General features: G+C 39.3%; 1 protein-coding gene and 1 pseudogene across 1 annotated transcript in view; both read right to left on the bottom strand.

The window, feature by feature from the left end:
- Positions 1-1,700: 1,700 nt before the first annotated feature.
- On the bottom strand, positions 1,701-2,526 carry LOC119064004 (dnaJ homolog subfamily B member 6-like; annotated as a pseudogene).
- Positions 2,527-17,073: 14,547 nt separating this feature from the next.
- The window catches only part of XK (X-linked Kx blood group antigen, Kell and VPS13A binding protein), a 30,887-nt gene continuing 21,517 nt past the window's right edge, over positions 17,074-26,443 (bottom strand). The window contains exon 3 of the mRNA XM_037165073.2: positions 17,074-20,724. Coding sequence (XP_037020968.1) covers positions 19,898-20,724 — 827 coding nt within the window. The 3' untranslated portion in view covers positions 17,074-19,897. The remainder of the gene's footprint in view (positions 20,725-26,443) is intronic.

Below are 26,443 nucleotides of genomic sequence, written 5' to 3'. Positions count from 1 at the left end.
GAGCTGTAAATCCCCCATGGTTAAGGCTGAGTGAGCGACCTTCGGACCATAAGCCACTAAGGAGACATTATCTCCCTGGCAGGAGCACTGCTTCTGCTCTTTTACTGCATCCATAGTTGGCCCTCAATGCTTGATCAGTTAGCCAATGACAGGTAAGATTCCCCAAGGGGGGAATGACCTAAGACAGGCAGAATCACACGGAGACCCCAGGGAAGGACTTGGGGGGTCTATGGAGAAAGGGGGTGATGGACTCTTGCCCCTCGGCTTTGACAAAGCTTGATTACTCATTCTGTCTGCAAGAAGTCTCCTAATCTCTTGGCTATCGTGTCTCCTCTGCCTGACTGAAGCTGGAAACAATGACTGAGGGTGGTGCAGCCCTGTGCTAGGAATGGCAGCCTTCCCAGGAGATCAGGCCTGAGAAAGAATATGTAACATCCTGTGAGACCTCGTTTGCTGAGAATGCTCTTAGTTAAATGATAAAGGCCTGAGCAGGAAATGAGTATTTCCCAAAGTTTTTTAGCTGATAGGCCCTGACTCAGAAGAAGCCCTAATAGTTTTTTGTATGCTATCTACTATTTGATCCTTACTGCCTGACAATGATTAATAAGCTTCACCTGTATTTCTGTGCAAATCAAACCCAATAAAAGCCTGCCTGGGCAAGGGTCAGTGTGCTCTCCCCTTGAGAGAGTGGCCAGGCTGCTCTGAGGTGCTCCCCATTGGGGGAGTAGCCATGTCATCCCTTTTCCTCCACAGGACTTGGTAGTCCCTGTGAATTTGTCTCATGTCTCATCCATAATGCTGCGGACACCAAGGGCCGGTGCATGGGTCAGTCTACAAATCCTTTTTCCTTTTTCCTCAGTTCTAAAAGTTAAGGTCAACATTATAGCTCTGGCTAGTGTGGCTCAGTGGATTGAATGCCAGCCTGAGAACCAAAGAGTTGCCAGTTCGATTTTCAGTCAGAGCACATGCCTGAGTTGCAGACCAAGTTCCCAGCAGAGGGTGTGTGAGAGACAGCCACACATTAATGTTTCTCTCCCTTTCTTTCTCTCTCCCTTCACCCTCTCTAAAAATAAATAAATAAATAAATAAATAAATAAATAAATAAATAAATAAATAAATAAATAAATAAATATAAAAAGAAAGAAGAAAAGATTAACATAACATATTTAAACAATTGTCAAAATTTACTAAGTAGCCAGCATTCATGCACAATTATAAAACATTCTCAATTTATATTAATCCAGGAATGTATTCCTTTAATACATTAATATGTTTCACTACTAAATACTGGAAAATTTTTTAAATTATTTTTATTGAAGATTCATCCCGGCAATGTTAACTTCACAGTAGGCTGACCCTATTTGGCTCACATTTCAAACCCAATGGAAAAGCAGGTCCATATTGTTGTTAGTGTATGGAAGTCATGGACACCTTGGACTACATTTAATTAAAAAAACAAAGTGCATACAAAGACTAACAACAATTTTAAAGACCAAAACAAAAAAAGGTCACATCATGTGGTCCCAAGAAAAAAAGGAAAAGTTTATTACAAACAGGGCTTCAATGAACTGTATATAAGTACTTTAGATTAGGTACAGTTATAATGAAAGTTGATTAATTTGATATCTTCAAAGATGTTCCTATTAATCCTGAAATGATGCTTGTTACAGTAATCGTTTCTGTTACTTGTGTGTGTCGAATTACATGTTATGTGAACATAGCAGCTGCTCCTTACCATTTATCATTGAGGACTTTAACTGGCCATCTTCTTCAACTTCTATTCTTTCTTAACCATTCTCACTAATCCTCTTTGTAGTGATTTCTGTCATTAACTATTTTGATAGAATTCAATATGAACTTAAATTTACCCATTCCACTGCTACCAATTGCAGTGAAAGAGAATGAGGCCCAGATGACTTAATGACCTGAAGGAAGTAAATCCTGTATCAAAAGAAGAAAACACTCCTCCAAAAGATGTAAATCACTAAAGGCAGAGAAGAAGGAGCCTGTGCCGAACCTTCAGCACCCACGAGGGACTCTCCTGTTTCTCAAAGTTGTCAAATGGGTCTTTGAGAAAGTCTAATGAAAACTGGTCCCTTCCACCAAACAATTCCCCGAACACATCATCTGGGTTCTGGAATGTGAAGCTGAATTCAAACAGTATGTCAAAATGACTTCCAACTCTACCTCCAGCATTTATTTAGTCCTTGTTTGCTGTATTTGTCATAGGTGTCCTATTTTTTAGCATCAAATAGCACCTCATATAGCTCAATTACTGTTGAAGTTTTTCTCTGCTTCTACTTTTTTTCTCTGCATTTTTACCTGAATGACACTTCAGTGCCAGTTTCCGGTATGCCTTTTTAATATCCTCACCTGAAGCATACCTGCATGCCTAGAACTTCAGAGTAAACCACCATGTTTTAACAGGCTGTTGGAAAGACTTCAAGGACACAGGAGCCAGTGGCAGGGTGGTGCAATGGGGCACAGCCCAGTCTTCCAGGCTCCTACAGTGCAGGGGCTCCTTGTGCTTTCCTTTTTCCTTTCTCCTTTCTCCAACAACCTGTCACTGGCATTTCTTTTGGAAACTGCTGGTCTAAAACTAACAGGCCTTGACATAATTTAATTGCATAATTGCTTCTCTGAACCTTTCATTGACTACATGTTGTACAGCAACTAATAAAACCAGGAACAAATAAAAATGTAGATACACAGCAACACATTTGATCACTGTGTTTTAAATTTAAAAAAAACAGGTTTTATTTATTTATTTTTAGAGAGAAGGGTAAGGGAGGGAGAAAGAAAGGGAAACATCAATGCATGGTTTTCTCTAGAGCACTCCCTACAGGGTACCTGGCCTACAACCTAGGCATGTGCCCTGACTGGGAATCAAACTGGCAACTCTTCGGTTCTCAGGCCGGCATTCAGTCCACTGAGCCACACCAGCCAGGGCTCAAAATGTTTTAAAATTTTTGAAACATGCATAGCTAGAAGGAACTACAGCATAATGTGTAATTTAACTAATGATTTTAAAGTGACTATTCATGTAAGCACCAGCTTACATGAAGTAACCAGCTTAGGGTTAAGAAACAGAACACTGCCAGTCCTCTTGTAGCCCCCAGTTGGTATATCACTTCCTAATCACAGTCCAACCCTCTTCCATCCCTGGGTAATCATTAGACTGATTTTAGGTAATTTTCACTTCCTTTATAATTTTTTTACCTATGGGTTCATCATGAAGTCATAGAGTTTACTTTTATCTTTTAAAAACTTTCATAAATTGAATCCTAAAGTACACATTTTTTCATCTTGCTTATGTTCAAAACAACATTACTGAGATTGATCCATGTTGTTGCACATAACTCTAGCTAATTCACTTTCTTTATGTATATGTAGTATTCCCATTGTATAATCATGCCACACTTTTATTTTTCTCTTTTCCTGTGATGACCATTTGATTTGTGTCCAGTGTTTGACTATTACAAATGTCCTGTGGAAAAAAGGGAGGATTTTCCCTTCTGTTAAAGTGAAACTTGGGTTAGCAGCAGTTTACAAACATTTCTGACCATATCCACTATAATAATACATCTTACATTGTGACACAGTACACTCATAAATGTATAAAACTGAAACCAAAATTTCCCCAAAGAATAACTGACTCAATGTGTGCAAGGCACTCTAATTTTTCCTATATATTCAATTCTAGTATATTTCTTTTAAAAATATTTTATTTATTTATTTTTAGAGAGAGGGGAAAGGAGTGAGAGAGGGAGAGAAACATCAATGTGTGGTTGTCTCTCATGTGTCCCCCATTGGGAACTGGCCTGCAACCCAGGCATGTACCCTAACTGGGAATTGAACTGGGGACCCTTTGGTTCACAGATGGCCAGCACTCTATCCACTGAGCCAACCAAGCCAGTGCTATTTCCTTTTTAAAAAGGATTCTGGTTGTGACCTATTAAATTCATTTTGGGATCTGTGAATGGTTTGCAAGCCACATGTTGTAGAATTCTGGAGAATGGGTTACAAAAGATATGGATAGCAACATTAGACTAGTGGGGCTCTTCCAGGATAAGCCTTCCACAGTTTACATGACTACACATTTTTTAGGCCAACAAAATCAACCATGCAGTGAACCAAAACTATCATGGCAATCTGCTTCTTCCTCTCTTCTTCATCAGAACAAGGATGTAAATGCAGCACATAACTGAAGCAGCCTGAATGTGGAATCTGTCTTTCAGACAGAATCTGTACAAGTCTGCAAGAAGCTTCTTGTCCCAAAAGTGGTTTGTATACATATCTCACCCAGGCTACAGAAAAGCTGACCCCTTCCCTCACCCCAACAGCTGCTCAGACAAGAATTTCCTTATTGCTTTATTGAGCCAGCCCTTCCCTAGGATGTGGAGAAGTTACTGATGACTCAGAGAAGTCAAACCTCAGCTCTGAATCAGAGGACACGTCTCCTCGTAAGCCACCCTTTGCGTTTTCCCCACATTCCTAAGTTCACCCAGCTTCTCACCACTGTGGACTGTCACCTACTTTACCATATGCTCAACTACCTATTGCCATTGGGTTGACTTGCCTACCTGGGTATTATTGGGGCTCTTTCCCAGACTGCTGGAGATGGAACCCTATGGTAAAGAGCCACAGCCTTTCCAGGGTAGCAGGTCAAGTGTCCATTTCTGATATTTCTGCAGAGTTGTGACCTGAGGGTGGTAAGAGGGAACGACATCTGGGAATTGTGGGTGTGGGGTGGGCATGAGGGTTATGGCATTGTTCTACTTTTAGCTGCTGAAGCAAGAACATGTGATATTTTGGAGGACCTCCAGGGAGTGGGTGGTTAAGAGAAAAAGTTTTAAAGTCATATGGCCTAAAGTTAACCCCAGCTCTTCCATTTCCTGCCTGCATGACTGACTAATGTCAGCCATGATTTCCACATGTTTAAACTGCTACTTCTCAGCCCTGTTTTGAAGATGAAATGATACAATGTATGTGAATCACTAAATGCCTAGCATTCAAAATGGCCTCACTGATGATAGCTACTATTATTAATACTTTGTTGTTGTTATCATATTGGGGAAGAGAAACTGGTACAGAGGTCTAGGCAGTAGCTCTGGGAAGAAACTAAATGCAGGATGGAATGCCTGGGAACTGTACATATACAGTAGTCCCCACTTATCCATGGGGGATATGTTCTGAGATCCTCTCAACGGATGCCTGAAACCATGGATAGTACCAAACCCTATATATAGTATGCTTTTTCTTGTACATACATAACTATGATAAAATTTAATTTAAAAATTAAGCCCAGTCAGATATTAACAATAACAATTAAATAGAACACTTATAAAAACATACTGTGATAAAATTTATGTGAATATGGTCTCTCTGTTTCTCAACACATTTTGTGAATTGTTTGTTTCTGAAATTTTCTGTTTAATTTTTTCAGACTGTGATTGACCACAAGTAGCTGAAATCATGGAAAGTAAAACCATCAATAAAAGGGACAGTTATATTACACTGAAACCCAGAAACTTGCTCTACCTGGGATGGCAAATATGGGTTTGTCTTTCTGGTGTTTTAGTTACTAGAAACTTCAAGGAGGGCTATGCTGAGAAGGACTCTGAAGCAATGGCAAGTGTCAGTGAGGCAAAAAACATCTTGATTGCTATCCTGGCCTGCCATGGGCTTGGAGTGGAGTTTGAAATGGAGAAACCATCTAAAAATTTGTCTTTCCTGCCCCTTTAGTGACTTAATATTTAGTGACTTAATCTTTACTTCTCCCAAGGATTTTCAGGGTGACTCTTTTAAAAACATCATTTCTGATGAGCACCTTGCTAGGTGGTATATAAGCCTCAACCATATTTCTGCAAGGTGCATATTTGAGGAAGTGTGTAATAGAGGTGAGTAAAACAGTGGAGGGAAAAAGAAGTGGAAAGAAGCAAGCAGGCAGTCACAGAATAAGGAAAGTAAATGGGAAGGAGAAAATTAGGATATGTGCAACTTCTAAAACAGCAACCTAAACTCAGGCTGGGCCCCAGGGCAAGGCAACTGCCAAGTCTGTACATGGCTGAGCAAACATCGCCTCCTGGTGACCAAGGAGAATGTGGCTTTCGAGAGGGTCACTGTCCCAATTTGAAAAATGTGTGAAAATGGATAAATGAAAATTTTAAACATTTAAAGTGTATGTTCTGCCATGTGTATGTATGAGGTCTGTCTGGAAAATGTCCAGCCATTGTTAATATAATGAGAACACTTTGTGCAATATCCCTGTAACCTAGCAGCCAAGGAGACTGGGCTGGAATGTGCGTGCGTGAACAATGACAACTTCACTGCATCAGCTCTGCTGGGTCTTTATTTTTTAAAAATGTCAATGAAAGACACTATAGGTTGCCCTGCAAATGGCTATTTTTCCCACTCATTGTTTCTTGCGGGACACAATTTTTGTGAGTATTCTTCCTCCCATAAAATAACAGATGGTGACCTCGTTAACCCTAAAGAGTGAATGCTGTGTAATCAAAGGAAATCATGGCAATTCCATTCTTTTTACCAGAGACAGTTTTAGAGGTGGGGATATAATTCAACTCTGCCCAATAAGAAACAGAAAATTCTGCTGTGGTGGGGGTGGATAGCTTCCAAAAAACATTTTCCTCCTCAAATAATAGATACTAAAATACAAATGAGTTTTCTAATTGTGGGTTCAGTTGTGCAAATGTAATGCCTGGAGCTCATGTTGTCATCTTGCAGTCATGAGACAAGAGTGAAGAGGAAGCAACAGGTTGAAGATGGCAGAAAGGAAAGCTGGAAAGCCTCTAGCACTCAAAGATATTTAGCCCACTGGAAACTAGAATCACCTCTCTCCAAAAGCCTTGTTCATTTAAATAACAAAATCATTTTAAATTATTTTTAATCAGGTGTTCTAAAAATTGTAGCTGAAAGCACCTTGGTATAATTTCTAATACAGTCAAGAAGGCAAATTGGGAGATGATTTAAAGAATTCTTAGAAATCACTTCATTATTTTGATGCTTATTATTACATACAGTTATTAGTATTTTGAAGTTGTAAAAACATTTTTGCTTTAATACTTTCATACCACCTACATAATAATACTACCTATATACTTTCGAGAGGGTCACTGTCCCAATTTGAAAAATGTGTGAAAATGGATAAATGAAAAGAAAATTTTAAACATTTAAAGTGTATGTTTTGCCATGTGTATGTATGAGGTCTGTCTGAAAAACGTCCAGCCATTGTTAATATAATGAGAACACTTTGTGCAATATCCCTGTAACCTGGCAGCCAAGGAGACTGGGCTGAAATGTGCGTGCGTGAACAATGACAACTTCACTGCATCAGCTCTGCTGGGTCTTTATTTTTTAAAAATGTCAATGAAAGACACTATAGGTTGCCCTGCAAATGGCTATTTTTCCCACTCATATATATACTTTGTGTGTAGGCAGATATTTTACTTTTTGAGGATAGAACATTCACATCACATTATCTCTTGTATTAAGCTGGAAATGAGAGAAGACGAGTGATTTGCATGTGAACAACTGTCTTCTTAAAAGGAAAAGAGTATATTATGAGCACACATGAGAAAAAAATCTAGCAGAGTAAAATACCTTCCAGGATAACAGTTCCCAACATTTCCAATGACAAAGGACATCTTTTAAGGCCCCCTCCCACATAATAGTGGTTGAATGTTTAACAACAGCTCATGGTAGAGGCTGGGGGGTGTTGATAATAAAGTGAATTTAAACGGTGACTATTTTAATCAGTCCTGGGTTTTTCTCAAACCCACAGGTTTGAAAAATGATTATAAAGTATACGCCAGACATCTCTGGTTAGTGTGCAAACATCTGCAGTTAGTAGAGAGGAGCATGATGCTTTTCCAGTTCTTAGAGATCTGCAGCCCTATAGCTGGACCCCATTGTTCTAAAATTTTTTGCCACTCCACTTAAGGTCACCTTGTTAGGAAGTGATGCCAGGGAACCATTCTCTTCTCCACTGGGTGGTGGTGGGAATGATCTTACAGCACTACACAAAAATTGAATTTCTAAATCCTGTTTTGTTTCTTGAGTGCTGTTGTTCCTGAAAACCTGACTCATTAACTGTAGAGTTTAGGTAATTAAAACAGGAAGGCCCCCCTGGCTGATGTAGCTCAGTGGATTGAGCACGGGCCTGTGAACTTGAGGATTGCGGTTCGATTCCCAGTCAGGGCACATGCCTGGGTTGCAGGCCAGTTCCTAGTGGGGGACACACGAGAGGCAACCATACATTGATATTTCTCTCCCTCTCTACTTCCCTTCCCCTCTAAAGATAAATAAATAAATAATTTAAAAAATAATAAAAATAAATAAAATAGGAAGCCAACTGGCAAGAAATTAAACCAGTACATGCAATGCAAATGTCTACAGAGGATGATATCCCCAGAGCTCTAGGGAACAGGCTAATCAGGCTTTAATCAGGAACTCATCATTCAGAGAGAAAGCATTAATTCATGATGGGAGATAGGGAGGGAGCAGAATTACAGGCAAAAACTCAAGAATCTGTCTGGATGAACCTCTCCTTGGGATGAGGCAAACCCTGAAATCTCCTCACAGGAAAGTATATGCTGCAATGGATTCTGGGTGGGAAATCCTGATAACCTGCTACAAAGAGATAGAGCTGAATACTGTTCTGGGTTACAAAAAGTCAGCTTAAATCAACAGTTTTAGACTTCCTTGGCCTAATGACTTCCACAGAAAACCACACACAGAGAGGCTGAGAAGGAGGAGTGAGGAATTCCCCACCGCAGGCTTCTGAGGCAGACACACCTTCTTAGCAGGTTAGGGTCCTAGTGTGACAGGGTGTGTTGTGTGCTGGGAAAGGAGGGATTAGGATGTTTCTGAATTCCCAGCTCTGCACAAATCTCTGCTTCTATGAAGTGCCTTTTCCTGAAAAAGATAAAAGCCTCCAAATATTACTCATTTAATTATAGTATATAGTTGACACTTCTGAGGTCTTTCCCATTTGTAAAAATGTTCTTAGAGAATAGAGTCTCCTGGAGAAAGGGACCCAGAGAAATATGACCATACAGGAGTAATATATACTTTCCTTATCTTCTTAATCTTTACAAACTTGAGCCCACACTGTAAAACATTGGGGCGGGGATGGTGAGAAAAATAAAAGCTCATATATTAAGCAGTGAACACTTGAGGCCTAAAATGAATATCCATGAAAAATAATTACCTACAGTTCACCAGTAAACATTCCAAATTTATGCTTTTAAACTATTAGTCAGTGCTGATAACATGTATATGTTTTCTTCAAATAGCTTTTCAAAACCTGCTGCAGTTTCCCTAGCATTTATAGGCAAGTTAAAACTTACTGATAACTTTGTTCATTTCTAACTGCCTGGACTCTGGAACCAAACTGCAGACAGAGGTTTGAATCCTAGCACCACAATCTACTAGCTATGGAAGCTTGAATGCTACTGCCAATTTCTCCAACATGAAATTAATAAAAAATTATATAGAAGATAGATCTCCAAGATGGCAGTGTAGGTAAACACAGCTCACTTCCTCATATAACCACATCAAAATTACAACTAAACTCTAGAATAACCATCACTCAAAACCAGCAGAAATTGAGTTGAATGGAGGTCCTGCAACCATGGGATTAAATAAATCACATCCACCCAGACTGGTAAGAGACATGGAACAGGCTAGTCCACACCCATGTGTGGTGAATAAAATCCAGGGGGATATTTTGGGAGTGAGGGGATCCCAGCCCCACACGAGGGTCCCCAGCTCAGGTTTCCAGTGCCAGGGAGAGAAGTCCCCATGGCTTCTGTCTATAAAAACCAATGCAGACTGAGTCAGTGGAAGAACTGCTGAATTCCCAGGCCATTCCTCTTAAAGAACACCCCCCACACTTACTCAGACTCACTACTACGAAGTTCCACCACCAGGGCAGCAGCTTGAAAGACACCAGTGGCATTTGGGGAGGAACTGAACTTTCTGGCATCAGGGTGAGAACTTGGGGACAACCTACTCCAAGACAAAACTGATGGCAGAGGCTATTGCTCCTCTTCTGAGCCCTTCCCCCCACGGAGCCATGGAGTACAAGAGGCACCATATCTGAGACATGATCAACCTGGCTCACAATATTTTCCCTGCCCAGTGATTCCCTGAGACTTCACCCTACCCAACTTACTGGCCCATCCAAGCAGTTAGCAGTAGCTTTTCCATATGAATAACTTGTCTTGGCACATGCTTCTGATCTTTCAAAATCCTTTCTGTACCTTGCTAAGTGGCCTCAGGCCTGGCACTAGCAAATGCTGACCTTGGTTTACAGCCTGGCCTCAATAGAGCACCTCCAAGCCCAGCACAGGAAGCAGCCAGCTGCTGATCACTTTATAGCTTATACCAAGTGGACCCAGGTAGAATACAAGGAGGCACGAGAGCCTTGCTGAAGTAAACCCTGCTCTGTGGAGTGGGGCCCCTGCATAGCTGATCTTCCACAGAGGCCAGAGGTTGGTGGTGAGAGGTAACAACCAGTCCTTGTAGCTGATGGGCCTGGGTAAATCCCTCTTATTGACCTTCCAACAGCAACCAAGGCTCAACTACAAGAGGAAGGTATACTCGACCCACATGGAGGGCACACCTCAAATACTCAGCTTGGGTGTGAGGGTAGTCTGTGCCACTGGACCCTATAGGACACCTACTACATTAGGCCACACTACCAAGACAGAGTCAAATCAGCCCTACCTAATACATAGAAACAAACACAAAGAGGCTGCCAAAATGAAGAGACAAAGAAACATAGTCCAAACAAACAAACAAACAAACAAAAAAACAGATCAAAACTCCAGAGAAAGAGCTAAATGGAATGGAAATAAACAATCTATCAGATGCAGAGTTCAAAACACTAGTTCTAAGGATGCTCAAGAAACTTAGTACCTCAACAGCATAAAAAAGGTCCAATGAGAAATGAAGAATACACTGATTGAAACAAAGAACAATTTACAGGGAATCAGTAGTAGAGTGGGTAAAGCTGAGAATCAGATCAATGATTTGGAATATAAGGAAGCAAAAAACAACCAACTAGAACAGCAAGAAGAAAAAAATCTTAAAAAAATGAGGAGAGTGTAAGGAGTCTCTGTGACAACTTCAAGCAGTACAACATTCACATCAGAGGGGTACCAGAAAGAGAAAAAGTAAGAAGTTAAAAACTTACTGGAAAAAATAATGAAAGAAAACGTCCCTGATTTGATGAAGGAAATACACATACAGGTCCAGAAAGCATAGACAATCCAAAACAAGATGGATGCAAAGAGGCCCACTCCAAGACACATCTAATTAAAATGCTGAAAGTTAAAGATAAAGAGAGAATGTAACAAGCAGCAAGAGAAAAGAAGTTAGTTACCTACAGGGGAGTTCTCATAAAACTGTCAGCCAGTTTATCAAAAGAAACTTTTCATGGTAGAAGGAATTGGTGGAGAATATTCAAAGTGATGAAAAGCAAGGACCTACAACCAAGATTACTCTATCCATTAAATATATCATTTAGAATCAAAGGGCATATAAAGAACTCCCCAGACAAGAAAAAACTAAAGGAGTTCAACATCACCAAACCATTATTATATGAAATGTTAAAGGGACTTATTTAAGAAAAAGAAGATCAAAACTATGGACAATAAAATGGCAATAAATACATATATATATCAACAACCAAAGCTAAAAAGCAAACTAAGCAAACAAGAAGAACAGAGACAGAATTATGGATATGGAGAGCATTTTGATGGTTGCCAGATGGGAGGGTAATGTGGGGGAATGGGTGAAGAGGTGAGGGGATTAAGAAGCACAAATAGGTACTTACAGACTAATCATGGGGACAAAAAGTACAGTATAGGAAATGGAGTAGTCAAAGAACATACCCATGACCCATGGACATGAACAATGATGGGGGGATTGTCTGAGGGAGTGGAAGGTGATGTGTGGGAGTAAAGGGGGGAAAATCAGGACAACTGTAATAGCATAATCAATAACATATAATTTTAAAAACTTACTGATAAATTTAAACAAAAAGAACCTCATAGAAGAGAACTGACTAGATTATCTTTGTTGAGGAAGTTTTGTGAAAACAAATGAAGGCACAATTGTTAAACAGAATATTTACTCTAGATTAGATACTAGTATTGTACCCACGTTAAATTTCCTGACTTTGATCACTGTATTGTGGCTATGTAACAGGATGACTTCGTTCTTTTTTTTTTTAATTTTTTTTATTGATTATGCTGTTACAGTTGTTCTATTCCCCCTTTCATTTCCCTCCACCCTACCCCCCCATCCCCACCATTACCCCCCCCTTTAGTTTATGATCATGTGTCTCAAGTCCTTTAGATTCTATATTTCCCATGCTATTCTTGCCCCCCCGTCTATTTTCTATCTACTGTCTATGCTACTTATTTTCTGTACCTTCTCCCCCCATCTCCTCCTCCCACTCCCCTGTTGCTAACCCTCCCTGAGATCTTCATTTCTATGTTTCCACTCCTGATCTAGCTGTCCTTTTAGTTTGCTTTTGTTTTAGGTGTGGTTGTTAATAACTGTGAGTTTGTTGTCCTTTCACTGTTCATGTTTCTTTAACTTCTTTTTCTTAGATAAGTCCCTTTAACATTTCATATAATAAGGGCTTGGTGATGATGAACTCCTTGAATTTGATCTTATCTGAGAAGCACCTTATCTGTCCTTCCATTCTAAATGAAAGTTTTGCTGGATAGAGCAATCTTGGTTGTAGGTCTTTGGATTTCATGACTTGGAATACCTCTTTCCAGCCCCTTCTTGCCTGTAAGGTCTCTTTTGAGAAATCTGCTGACAGTCTGATGGGGACTCCTTTGTAGGTGACTGTCCCCCTTAGCTCTTGCTGCTTCTAGGATTCTCTCCTTCATTTTAATTTTGGCTAATGTAATTATGATGTGCCTTGGTGTGTTCCTTCTTGGGTCCCACTTCTTTGGGATTCTCTGAGCTTCCTGGATTTCCTGGAAGTCTATTTCCTTTGCCAGATTGGGGAAATTCTTCTTTATTATTTGTTCAAATAAGTTTTCCACTGGTGGCTGTGCCTTTCCCCCTTCTGGTACCCCTATAATTCGGATGTTGGAGCGTTTAAAGATGTCCTGGAGGTTCCTAAGACTCTCCTCATTTCTTTGAATTCTTGCTTCTTGACTCTTTTCTGTTTGGCCATTATTTGCTTTCTTCTGGTCCACTCCATTGATTTGAGTCCCAGTTTCCTTTTCATTGCTATTGGTGTCCTGTGCAATTCCATTCATTTCAATTTGTTTCGCCTTCATATATTTGTCTAATTTATCGGTATAATCAACCAGTTCTGTGAGGATCCTGATGACCAGTGTTTTAAACTGTGCGTCTGAGAGTTTTGCTATTTCTTCATTGCTTAGATCTATGGGCTCTGGGGCTTTGAGATATTCTTGCGACATTTTTGGTCTGTTCTGGCCCTTTAAGTGTGAGAAGGGGTGCCTTGGACTCCCAGGTCGCTGGTTGTGAGGCTGTATGTGGGGGCGTGGTCAGAGCGGGGAAATGATGACCCCCCTCTGCTGTTTCTCACAGCTGGGTGAGGATCAGCGCATTAGGTGGTTCGCCTGGGCCGGGCCACTCAGAGTCGCTGGGTTATGACGTTGTATGTGGAGGTGGGGTCAGAGCAGGGAAATGGCGGCGCTCTCCCTGCCGCTTGCCCCGGGGACCCGCCTGGCCCCGGTCCAACGGCCCACTCCCTCTCCTGTCTGCCCACGCACAAATGCTTGACCACAGTCAACACGCAGCACCGTTCCCCGCTGTCTCCCCCGCGGTCGCTGGCCTGGTTGCTCGCTCGGTTGCTCACTAGGTCCAACCCTGCGCCTGGATTCCGCGTGTATGGATTCCGTGAGCTTGAGTCCATCCCTGACCGAGTTTTCCTGTGCAACCCCGTTTCACCAGCCGCTGGTTTCGCCCCTTACCGGTCAGGCTGAAGAATTTGTTGTTAACGGACTTCCGAAAAGTTCAATTTTCCGTGTTCTGGCTATGTTTTCTGTTGCTAATATTTAGTTGTCTCTAAACTTGGTTGTGTGAGAAGGCACGGTACATCCACCTATGCCTCCATCTTGGCGGAAGATCCGACTTCGTTCTTAGGAAATGCACACTGAAGTATTTTAGGGAAAAAGGGGTCTCATTTTCTTAAACAAGGGAGATAAAGGAAACAGCAAAATGTTAATAGGTGAATCTAGGTGAAGGATATAAAGGAATCCCTTGCAGTATTCTCAAGGATCTTCTATTACTTAGCTTGAAATTATTTTAAAATAAAACATTTATACTTGCCAAATGAAGTAATTTTAGTTATAGGATTGATTTAACAGCAAGAGTTCTCCTTCAAAAGAAATCCTAGGACTTCTGGCCAAGATGGAGGTGTAGATGGAAACACTGTACCTCCTCTCACAACCAAGTTTATGAACAACAAATAGTTAAAAGCCAGAATGCAACCAAAACAGAGTGAAAACTAAACTGTACCAAAGCCCAACAACAACGAACCATTCATCCAGACCAGTAAGAGGAGCAGAGTCAGCAGCTGATGGAGCTGGGTTGCACAGGAAAAAGCAGCTGGATCGACCCAGGCTTGCAAGGCAGTTGGCTGACCAAGGTCACACATTGGTGCACAGATAAACCAGGCAAAGGAGTGAGCAGTGAGGCAGACCACGCAACCCAGGGCCCCAGCGCCAGGAAACAAAGCCTAAAAGCAAAAATCGGAAAAACTTTTGGGTGACCAGGTGCCAGGAGAGGCTCCCAGGCTCACAGAAAGTTCATTAGAGAGACCCACAGGGTCCTGGAGGGTGCACAAGTGCACACATCTGGGAACTAGCACCACAAGGGCCCAATTTGCTTGTGGGAAGCAGCAGAGGGGACTGAAATCCGAGAGAGAACAGAAAAAAATGCCATTGCCTCTCTCTGACCCCGCCCCCACATGCAGCATCACAACCCAGCAACCTGGGTTGCCCCACCCTGGTGAACACCTAGGCTCTGCCCCTCATACATAACAGTCGCAAACAGACCAAAATATTATGGCTCAAGAAGAACAGCTCAAAGCCCCAGAGCCAATACTTATAAGTGACAAAGAGATAGCTAACCTATCAGATGCACAATTCAAATCACTGGTGATCAGGATGCTCACAGAACTGGTTGATTTTAGTCACAAGTTAGATGAAAAAAATGAAGGCTACACTAAGTGAAATGAAGCAAAATGCACAAGGTACCGACAGTGATAGGAAGGAAACTGGGACTAAAATCAAGGGAGTGGACCAGAAGGAAGAAAAAAACAACCAAACAGAAAACAATGAAGTAACAAGAATTCAAAAAAATGAGGAGAGGCTTAGGAACCTCCAGGACATCTTTAAACGCTCCAACATCCAAATTATAGGGGTATCAGAAGGGGAAGAGGAACAGCAACAAGTGGAAAACTTATTTGAACAAATAATAAAGGAGAACTTCCCCAATCTGGCAAAGGAAATAGACTTCCAGGAAGTGCAGGAAACTCGAAGAGTCCCAAAGAAGTTAGACACAAGGAGGAACACACCAAGGCACATCATAATTACATTACCCAAGATTAAAATGAAGGAGAGAATTCTAGAAGCAGCAGGAGATAAGGGGACAGTCACCTACAAAGGAGCTCCCATTAGACTGTCAGTGGATTTCTCAAAAGAGACCTTACAGGCAAGAAGGGACTAGAAAGAAGTATTCCATCTCATGAAAGGCAAGGACCTACATCCAAGATTACTCTATCCAGCAAAGCTTTCACTTAGAATGGAAGGGCAGATAAAGTGCTTCTTAGATGAGGTCAAGTTCAAGGAGTTCATCATCACCAAGCCCTTATTATATGAAATGTTAAAGGAACTTCTCTAATAAAAAATATGAACAGTGAAAGGACAGCAAACTCACAGTTATTAAGAACCACACCTAAAGCAAAAGCAAACTAAGAGGACAGCTAGCTCAGGAGTGGAACCATAGAAATGAAGATCACATGGAGGATTAGCCACAGGGGAGTGGGAGGAAGAGGCGGAGAGAAGGTACAGAGACTACGTAGCATGGATGGTAGCAAGAAAATAGACAGGGGGGAAGACGAGAATAGTATGGGAAATGTAGAATCTAAAGAACAGGTGACACATGAACATGAACTAAAGGAGAGGAGTGGGGGGACTGGGTGTGCAGGGTGGAGGGAAATGAAGGGGGGAAATGAAGGAGGGAAATGGGACAACTGTCATGGCATAATCAATAAAACATATTTGAAAAAGACTTATGCTATAGTTAAGTCTTTCCAAATTGCAAGGCCACCTTCAGAAGAAAATTAATTAAACAATTCATGTCTATCTCATGCTCTGAAAAGACCCCTTTAATGATAAATGACATTTTTTCTAACCATGGATCATATTTACATTTGATTATATGTTTATGTTAGTATCAAGTCACCACTTTGGTATTTTATATTTCTGAATCAGTGTACCATTTATATTTGTCTAGAAGAGATTTATATTGCCTCTCTTCTTTTGTATTGCTCACAGCAATCAACAGCTGAGCAGAATCTTAGTATCCAGCAATGCATCTTTAACGAACAGAGTGAATGCTTATAATAACAATCAGAGGAGATTCCATGGGCTGTTATTGTCACAAAGCAGAATCCTAGCATGCTCAAATTTCTCATGGTACAGAAAAAATTTCCAGGTGTGGTTAGAAAACTAACTAATCACAGCAAAAACCATTTCTAAATTTCTGTTTTTAAAACAATCCCTGAAGTCAAAAAGCCATAAAAGGACTGTATAAAGAATGAATGGCACCCTAGCTGGTGTAGCTCAGTGGATTAAGCGCAGGCCTCCGAACCAGAGGATCGCGGTTCAATTCCCAGTCAGGGCACATGCCTGGGTTGCAAGCCAGTTCCCTGCAGGGCAGTTCCCAGCAGGGGATGCACGAGAAGCAACCATACATTGATGTTTCTCTCCCTCTCTCCTTCCCCTCTAAAGATAAATAAATAAATATTTTTAAAAAGAGTGAATGGCAAAGAATATTTCAAAAATTAATTTATTATGTGAAGAAACATAAACAATACTAGCATCAATGGCTGTAGAGCAGCAGCCTACAAAAACTCACATCCACAAGTTACTGGCTAAGAAGTACTGACACATACACTCATAAACATAGCAGTAATTTTCCAAGGTGGTTTCCAAAAAAATGCTTCACTTGACAATCAATTTGTTTTCTCATTTACAAGGCTGAAAAGATTAAACCCACATTCAGTAAAAGTCTAGCAGGATCTTAGGCATTTGATTTGAGTTGTAAATGACCAAAACATGCTGCTATGTCCTTTATGAAAGATGACAGATACAAAAATCATAAACTCATCTGCCATCAAAAGCAATTTCTGAGACCACAGTGGGTCTTTTCCCTCCAAGAACTGTGTTTCAGTGCAAATTTTTGTAAGCAAGTAACGTTAAGATAAAGACAAACGCTGAGTTTTCTCCAAGAGTAAAGACAACTTACACTTGCCCTCCCATAAGGCCAAAGGCCAATGTATTTACTCAAGACACTCATGTGGATGATCCTACTTGTTTATTTTCTAACAGTAAAAAAGTAATAATAACCTGTTTATCAATTTGAATAACTATAATAGTAACTCCTTCAACATACATGGCACTTGAAAAATATTTTCAAAGCATTTTCACACTATAATTTAATTTGATCTTCCTGACAACCTTGTGAGGTAGGCAAGTACATATATATCATCTAAATTTGGTGGGTGGGGAAACTGAAGCATAAAGCTGTTAAGTAACTTGTAGGGCTTGACAGGGAGACGACAATCTCTATACTACACTGCCACCAGTAATGAAGAGGGAAAGTCTAAACATGTCTGAGGATCTTATTTCAATATATTTTAAGAAAATACTTGACTTCCATTGCACCAAATGGTAGTAATTCAATTAGAGCAGGTATCATGAGAAGTTATGACATATAATTAATTGGACGAAGTTCTGAGAGTTTAAAAAATTGAAATTCTAACTGAAAACCACATTTTAACTCTCAACATGTAAGGGGAATTTGCTGGTTTGTCTGTCTTTAGGGCAACATAGATCTGCAGTCTGTACTATAGTTTTACTATTTCAGAGATATAATCTAAAAAATTTTAAAACAAAAATTCTTAGTCCACCATGACTTAAATTTTCATCATGCAGAAAAAAAGTAGTGTTTTGTCTCTTCTACAGTGAACGGACACACATGGCCCCAAAGCAAAGGTATCTGTATATCAAGGGTTAAAGATGATAAAATGTCTAATTTAGTTACCAAACACCTTTGCCCCTATATCAGCGGCTTACAATTGGGCTTTAGGAATCTGACGGGTGATCGATGTTAGTCTGATTTGAGAACACTCAAAATGCTTACCTATTTTCTACATTAAAATAATTTAAAGTGTATTTGAAGACTCAGATTTTATAATGGTTCTTGAAACAGGCTTCCAAACCAAGGCTGGGAAGTACCACTCTCTCCATCCCTGTCTAATTCTGGCTACTACTCCTGCTCAAACTCAGCATTTTTAACCCGTCCCCTCACAGACTAGCTGTTAGAAACTGGATGGGCCAGAAAGTTCAGCCAAGTATTTAGACTGTCAACCCTGACCGACATGCAATGTCCAGCCTAGTTGCTGACAGGTCAAAATGCATTCAGTTAAAGACATATCTTCTAGTCATTTCATCACTTTCTATAATTTAAAAGTTTCTGAGGACAATATCTCACTTGGTGGGAGAAGACAAACCTTTTTCCTTCAACTAATAAAAAATGAAATGTCTTTTATACCCTCACTAGGTGAAAGATTTCTGTGGAGTTTTCTAGAAAAAAAAAGTTAACCAAAATAACTTTTTTTTAACTTAACCAAAGTAACTATTGTCTGCAACTCTCCTAACAGGCAAGGATGAAGCACAGTAAACACTATGAGTTTTATTTTCTTCTTTATTAAGAAGGTAAATCCTAGCAAATTGTACTAGAAATTTCCCAGAATTGCAGGACAGGACTGAACCTTGAAAAGGTTTAAGCTTCACATTTTCAACCTTCCAAAGAACTTAAGAATTCTGCTTATAAAAGCCTACATCATTTTGATTTTTTAACGATCCTCTTGTTCCAGAACTTCTTCAACATATTAAAGGAACACAAAACTTTCCTAAAATTCTAGGGCTCCCATAACCAAATTTAGAATTCAATTTTGCATCCCTCCATCTTTGGGTATAAAGTTTCCAAATCTAGACTTTAAAATCTATTGCATACAGCAAACCAAGGTGCCTACAGTTGATTATACAAAAAGAGCCCTAACAAAATGAAAATGGAACACCTCTCTATTTAAAAAACAAACTTGAACAGCTTTCTCTGAAAGCTCTGATGATAACGATGTTGCCAATGGCAAAACCCCAGTAAACTTCTCTGATCACCAGGCCCAGCTCTTGGGTGAAAACTATGCTTGGGGACAATATAATATTAGTCAACCCAGATCAGAAATCCAGAACACTAGAGAACAAGAAAGCCACTGTCCTCATTCTACCTGATAGATCTAACCAGCTCAACTCAGATATCATGGGTACTTTGTCAGTGGAAAGGCCAGTAACGCCTGGGAGAATACAGTCAACTGTGAATGGTGGTGCCTTAGACTGCTCTTCTAATACTCAGATGTTTCCCTGGCTTCTTTCCATGTTCCCACACACCCAAGAGCTCTCTAAAAGGAAGCAACTCACAAGGAGTTGAAACTAACTTCCTGCTTTGTTACCTGTGCAGGACTCATCACTTGTATCATGAGCAGCAATGAACTCAGAGAACAATGTTTCTGCTCCAAGAGACTCGGGTTCCATTAAGCAGAGCAGAGCTCATCAGCATTCAAGATCTGGCTGGGCATAGAACTTATTTTACTGCTAGAAGGTGTCTCATCTCTGTCTTCAGATGACCTTACATCTGTCTTTCCTACAGATGTTGAGGATTTCTGCCACCAGCACTGACAGCAAACACACTTTAACCACCGCTGAAAACTTTCAGAAACACTGGAGGAAAAGAGCTTTTTGCAGGGATGGAAGAACTGATAGAATATGAGCATGAATAGAACAGCTGTGCAGTACCCAATGAGCAACTTCAAAATCAACAGAGGTGCACACACATACATATAGATGTCAGTCTTGAATATATACCACATAAGGAGGAGGAAGGCATTCTCAATGAATCTCAGCATGTAGTATACCAGTAGCCGGTACCAGTTCTGGGACTTGCTGATGAGGTCGGGGCTGTTGATTTTCAGCTGCACAGCTGACCAGCAGAACATGTTGATACCGGCATAAAGGAAGGTGAGGAAACACAGAACAATGGTGGTGCCCACTCGACTGAGGGCCTTCTCAATGTTCTCAGGAAATGGGGAGCCACTGCACCAGAAGAGGATCCAGGGGTACAAGAAGAAGCTGAAGAAGTTGATGAATATGACGAGCACCACCCAGGCCTTCAGGACGGAGGTAAAGAGGACGAGGACAATGACTCGAGTAGCAATCTCAAAGCTCCTCCAGAGGAAGATGCAGACATAGGCCAGAGGCTTCACTTTGACATCATATTCATCATACTTGATTTTGATGGCTAGGATGTTGCAGCGCAAGGCTCCATACACAATGGACAACAGGGATAGCAACATGCAAACACCTGGGGAGAGATGAGAAAGAGCAATGTCAAGTCTCGCCTCCACCAAGAATCCTACTATGACAAGCCCTGGCCAGATAGCTCAGTTGGTTAGAGTGTCATCCCAATATGCCAAGGTTGTGGGTCAACTGCAGGTCAGGGCACATAGAAGAATGAACCAATGAATGCATAAATCAGTGGAACAACAAAGAGATGTTTCTCTCTCTTTCTTTCTCCCTTCCTCTGTCTCTAAAATCAATTTTTTTAAGAGACTCATACTATGGCAGACATTCTGTCAGTCCACTATCCTTGGATCCTTCTGTTTTATGTGCACAGGCTGACTTCCACCTGTCAGTTTCTGGGCACTGTGCCTGAGGGCATTTTCTGGGGCTGTAGAAGACTGCTCTGGCAAGGTGCTGGACAGTTCTGGAAGAGCCCTCATTACTACAATTGTAGCCCTGATAAGAGCTGGAATGTAACTAGCTTAGCTCCCCGACCCTCTGAGTAAAATAACTGTGAGGTGTATGTTCTATACCCTTTACCACTATTTTCTCATAGATTATTTTCTAGTCACCCATGGTGATGCTGTCTAATAATGCTCCCTTTATTGGCCGCCTTCCCTTCCCTGTATCCTTTCCCTTCTCCCATGTCCCTTAAAACTTCTACCAAAAAATGCATGGACTCAAATCCTTGTCGTCTTGGGATCTGTTTCAGAGTCAACTCAAACTAAAACACCTTCCTGACCCCATATTGCTCTGCCTGAACATATAAAGAGTACTTTACCTGGTGTGTTTTGTTTCCTCAATTGGTTTATAAGTTTCTGTGGAGTCAAGAATAACAATGTCATATTTTTTCTTGATCTTAACATATACCAGTAATAGGTACACAAACAAAAGAGGCTGAATAGTAAATTTCTCAGTGAGTTCTTCTTTATGTGCAGGATCTTTTAAATTTATATACTAACTACAGAATGTTCACTTTCCTTTAATCTTCAGTTATAATCCCAAATGCTGCAGATTGCTAAAGAAATGAGAACCTCACTCTTACTGAGAGTCAATTTGCCTTGGGCCGAAAGATCTCAGTATTTCAAGAAGTCTCAACTCAAGGTAGTTTTATTTATTTCTTTTTTTTTTTTAGAATAAGCCCATCTTTTTTTCTTTTTTAAAGATTTTATTTATTTATCTTTAGAGGGGAAGGGAAGGAGAGAGGGAGAGAAACATCAATGTATGGTTGCCTTCTGTGCATCCCCTGCTGGGAACTGGCCTGCAAGGAACCGGCCTGCAACCCAGGCATGTGCCCTGACTGGGAATCGAACCGCTATTGTCTGGTTCGCAGGCCCATGCTCAATCCACTGAGCTACACCAGCCAGGGTGGTAGTTTTATTTCTTAAAATGACATGGCTAATGAGTTTATCCAATTTATACAAATCAGCAGGACAAGATATGGCTCATTTAAATGAAGCATAGTACTGTATTTGAGAGTACTACACTGTTGACTATGATTTCTATTACCTAAGAAATGTGCTGCCAACTCATGAGCACAAACTGTGTGGTCAAAATATAAATATAATGATTTAACACATGCTGCCACAAACTCTAAATACTGGATGGAGCAAGGAGGAGTGGGAGGCAGGGCTTACAGTTAAAAACCAAGAATGTAGCTCTCGTTTTAGTCTTGCACTGCAAGGCTATACTGGGGAAATGGCAATCTTTCTGGGTTCTGTTTCCTTACCTGTAATACTGACATAACACTTTCCATGCCTGCTTCTTAAAATGCAATGTCATTATAACATAACCGTCTCTTCCTAAATATATAAGTTTAAATGAATAGGAATAAAAGGGTTTTAATCTTATTTAAGTTCTGAATCAATAGAAAAATATCCATACTTGGTAGGCATAAAAACTCTGAAGCCTTGGTGCTTATTTGCCTGGGAGAAGCTCAATCTTACTCAAAGCATCAAATTTTCTCATAGTCTCTGACAGTGATTTAAATTATTAATATAAGATCATTCTCTATTAATCAAATTTCAAAGATTTGCGGGAAACAACTGTACTTGAACAACAATGTGGAAAAAAAAAGACAAATACTACCACAAGAGTAGACCAAGAAGTAATTGGACTGAGTCATTTTTCTGGAGAGGCTAATTAAGTGAAATATTATAAAGCAGTACATGTTGGTGAAATATGTTTATATGTGTGCTTATGAATTTCTGTACTCTAAGAATCTAGCACTGAATCCTTTTCTTTTAGTCCTTACATTTTTCAACTACAATATCAGAGAAAGGCATATCTTTGTCTCTAAAGAGACAGAGAAAGTCTCTAAAATTACTTTCAAATATGTTTTAATGCTAAAATAGAATGTCAATCTGTTTATGGACAAATCCAGATTCAATCAGAAAAAAATACTTCAGCTCTGGCTGGTATAGCTCAGTGGACTGAGTGTGGGCCTGCGAACCCCACGATCATGGTTTGATTCCCAGTCAAGGCACATGCCTGGGTTGCAGGCCAGTTCCCAGCAGGGGACTCATGAGAGGCAACCACACTTTGATGTTTCTCTCCTTCTCTCCTTCCCTTCCTCCCTAAAAATAAATAAATAAAATCTAAAAAAAAATACTCCTCTTAAAAAAAAGAAAAAGAAAAAATACTTCAAATGCAGGATATGAGTTAACTGTAAATAATTAAAGTATAAATTATGTATTCATACACATACAGTATTTACATTGTTATATTTATGGTACTTTAACTCCAAACTATTTTTCCTTTTTATTAAATTTCTTGGGGGTGACAATGGTTAACAAAATTATACAGGCTAATTTATTCAGGTTTCAGGTGCACAATTCCACAATACATCACTTGTATACTGTATTGTGTATTCATCACCCCATGTCAAGTCTCTGTCCTTCACCCATTTATTCCCCCTAAACCCTCCTCCACCTGCCCTCATTCTACCTCCCCCTGGTAATCACCACACTGTTGTCCATGTCCATGAGTCTCTGTCTATTTTGCTTCAATTTCACTAACTGTAATCTGTCTATTCAGATTATCTGATTTTTCCTGATTTAGTTTTAAAAGATTGTGTTCTAGGAATCTATCTGTTTCTTTCAGGTGGTCCAATTTTTGGCATATAGTTGTTTGTAGTACTTTCTTACAATTCTTTGTATTTCTGTAATGTCAGTTGTTATTTCTCTTTAATTTCTGATTTTATTTATCTGGGTCTTCTCTCTTTTTTCATGATGAGTCTGGTTATAGGTTTGTTAATCTTGTTTATCTTTTCAAATAATTGGCTATTAGACTAATTTACCTTTTGTATTGCTTTTTAGACTCTACTTCATTTATTTCTGCTCTGCTCTTCATTATTTCCTTCCTTCTACTCACTTTGGTCTTTGTTTGTTGTTCTTTTTCAAGTTCCTTCTAGTATAAAGTTAGTTTATTTCAGATTTTTCTTGTTTCTCAAGACAGACCTATAATGCTATGAATTTCCCTGTTAGGACTGCTTTTCCATGTCCTATAGATTATGCTATACTGTTTTTATTACTATACTTTTGTAATAAATCAGAAATGAAAGAGAAGTTGCATAAGATAGCAAAGAAATACAGTGGACTATAAAAGAATACTATGAAAGGTGATATGCCACCACATTGAACAACCTACAGGAAATGGACAAATTCTTAGAGGTATACAACCTTCTTATACTGAATCATGAAGAATTTGAAAACCTGAATAAGGATATTGAAACAGCAATCAAAAAACCTCCAAAAAACCAAAGTCTAGGACCAGATGGTTTCACTGGTAAATTCTAATTCAAAGATGTAATACCTATCCTTCTCAAAGTCTTCCAAAGAACTGAAGATGAGGGAACTGGCCTCATTTTCCAAGGCCAATATTATTCTCATACTAAAACTAGGAAAAGGCATCACAGAAAAGAAAATTACAGGCCACTATCTCTGATGAACATCAATGTAAAAATCCTCAACAAAATAATAGCAAATTTAATACAACAATGCATTAACAGGATCATATACCACAGACAAGTGGGATTCATTTCAGGGATACAAGGATGGTTCAACATCTATAAATCAATCAACTTGATACACTATATTAACAAAAAAAATAAAAATCATATGATAATCACAAAAGATGCAGAAAAAGCATCTGGCAAGATACAGCATTCATTTATAATCAAACTCTCAATAAAAATGGGCATAAAAGGAAAGTACCTCAATATAATAAAGGCATATAAGACAAACCCACAGCTAGCATCATACTCAATATTAATAAACTTAAAGCTTTCCCTCTAAGAGCAGAAATAAGACTAGGATGCCCACTTTTGACACTTTTATTCAGCATAATACTAGAGGTCCTATCCAGGACAATTAGGCAAAAAAAAAAAAAAGGCATTCGAATTCGAAAGGAAAAAATAGAGTTGTCACTGTTGGTGGATAACATAATTTTATATATAGAAAACCATAGAGATTTCACTAGAATAACTATTTGAAATAATAAATGAATACAATGAAATTTCAAGATACAAAATTAATTTACAGAAATCTGTTGAATTTCTGTATTCTAACAATGAACTATCAGAAAGAGAAATGAAGAAAATCCCATATACAATGAAAACAAAAAGAATAAAATACCTAGAATAAACTTAACAAAGGAGATAAAAGACCTGTACGATGAAAACCAGAAGACACTGTTAAAAGAAACTAAAGATTAAAAAAAAGGAAAGATATTCTGTGGTCATGGATTAGAAGAATTTACATGGTTAATATGGTCATACTACCTAAAGCAATCTATGGATTCATTGTAATCCCTATCAAAATACCAATGGCATTTTTCATAGTAACAAAACCAAAGACCACTATAATTTGTATATAACCACAAACCACCACAAATAGCCAAAGCAATCCTGAAAAAAGAGTAGTCAATTTTAGTACATTTTTATCACTTCAAAAAGAAACCCTATACCCTTAACTATAATTCCCCACTTCCTCCCTCACCCAGTCCTAAGCAACTGCTAATCTACTTTCTGTCTCTATAGATTTCCCTATCATATGTGATCTTTTGTGATTGGATTCTTTCACTTAGCATAATATTTTCAAAGTTCACCTACATTGTAGCATGTACCAGTCCTTCATTTTTATGGTTAAATAATATTATAATGTGTAGCTATATAACATTTGTTTATCCATTCATCAGTTGATGAAAATGTGCAATATTTATACTGTATGACTATTGTGAACAGTACTGCTATGAATATTTCTTACAAATATGTTTTCATTTTTCTTGAGTCTATAAGAGTAGAATTGCTAGGTCATATGGTAACTTCATGTTTAATTGTTTGAGGAAATGCCACACTGTTTTCCAAAGTGACTACATCTATTTACAGTATAACCGTAAGTGCATAAGGGACCCAATTTCTCCAAGATCCTCATCAGTATTTGTTTATTATTAACTTGAATTTTTATTATTACTAACTTTTTGATTCAAGACATCCTAGTGGGTATGAAATAGTATCGCATTGCAATTTTGATTACATCATCCTGATAACTAATGATGTCAAGCATCTTTTCATGTGTTTATTGGCCATTTATGTATCTTCCTTAGCTGCTTCTGGTTCATAACTACCACAAAAACTCACACTAGATTTTACATTGTCCCATATGTATCTGAAAAAGTTTTCCATAATTCAAAGGCAAGATCTGCATAGACTAATTTCAGAACAATATGCTAGCCTCACCTGC

The sequence above is a fragment of the Artibeus jamaicensis genome, unplaced genomic scaffold (genome assembly GCF_021234435.1).
Source record: "Artibeus jamaicensis isolate MK-2021 breed Jamaican fruit bat unplaced genomic scaffold, CSHL_Jam_final contig_60, whole genome shotgun sequence".
Classification (NCBI taxonomy): Eukaryota; Metazoa; Chordata; class Mammalia; order Chiroptera; family Phyllostomidae; genus Artibeus; species Artibeus jamaicensis.
This window is presented reverse-complemented; position numbering and strand designations above follow the sequence as displayed.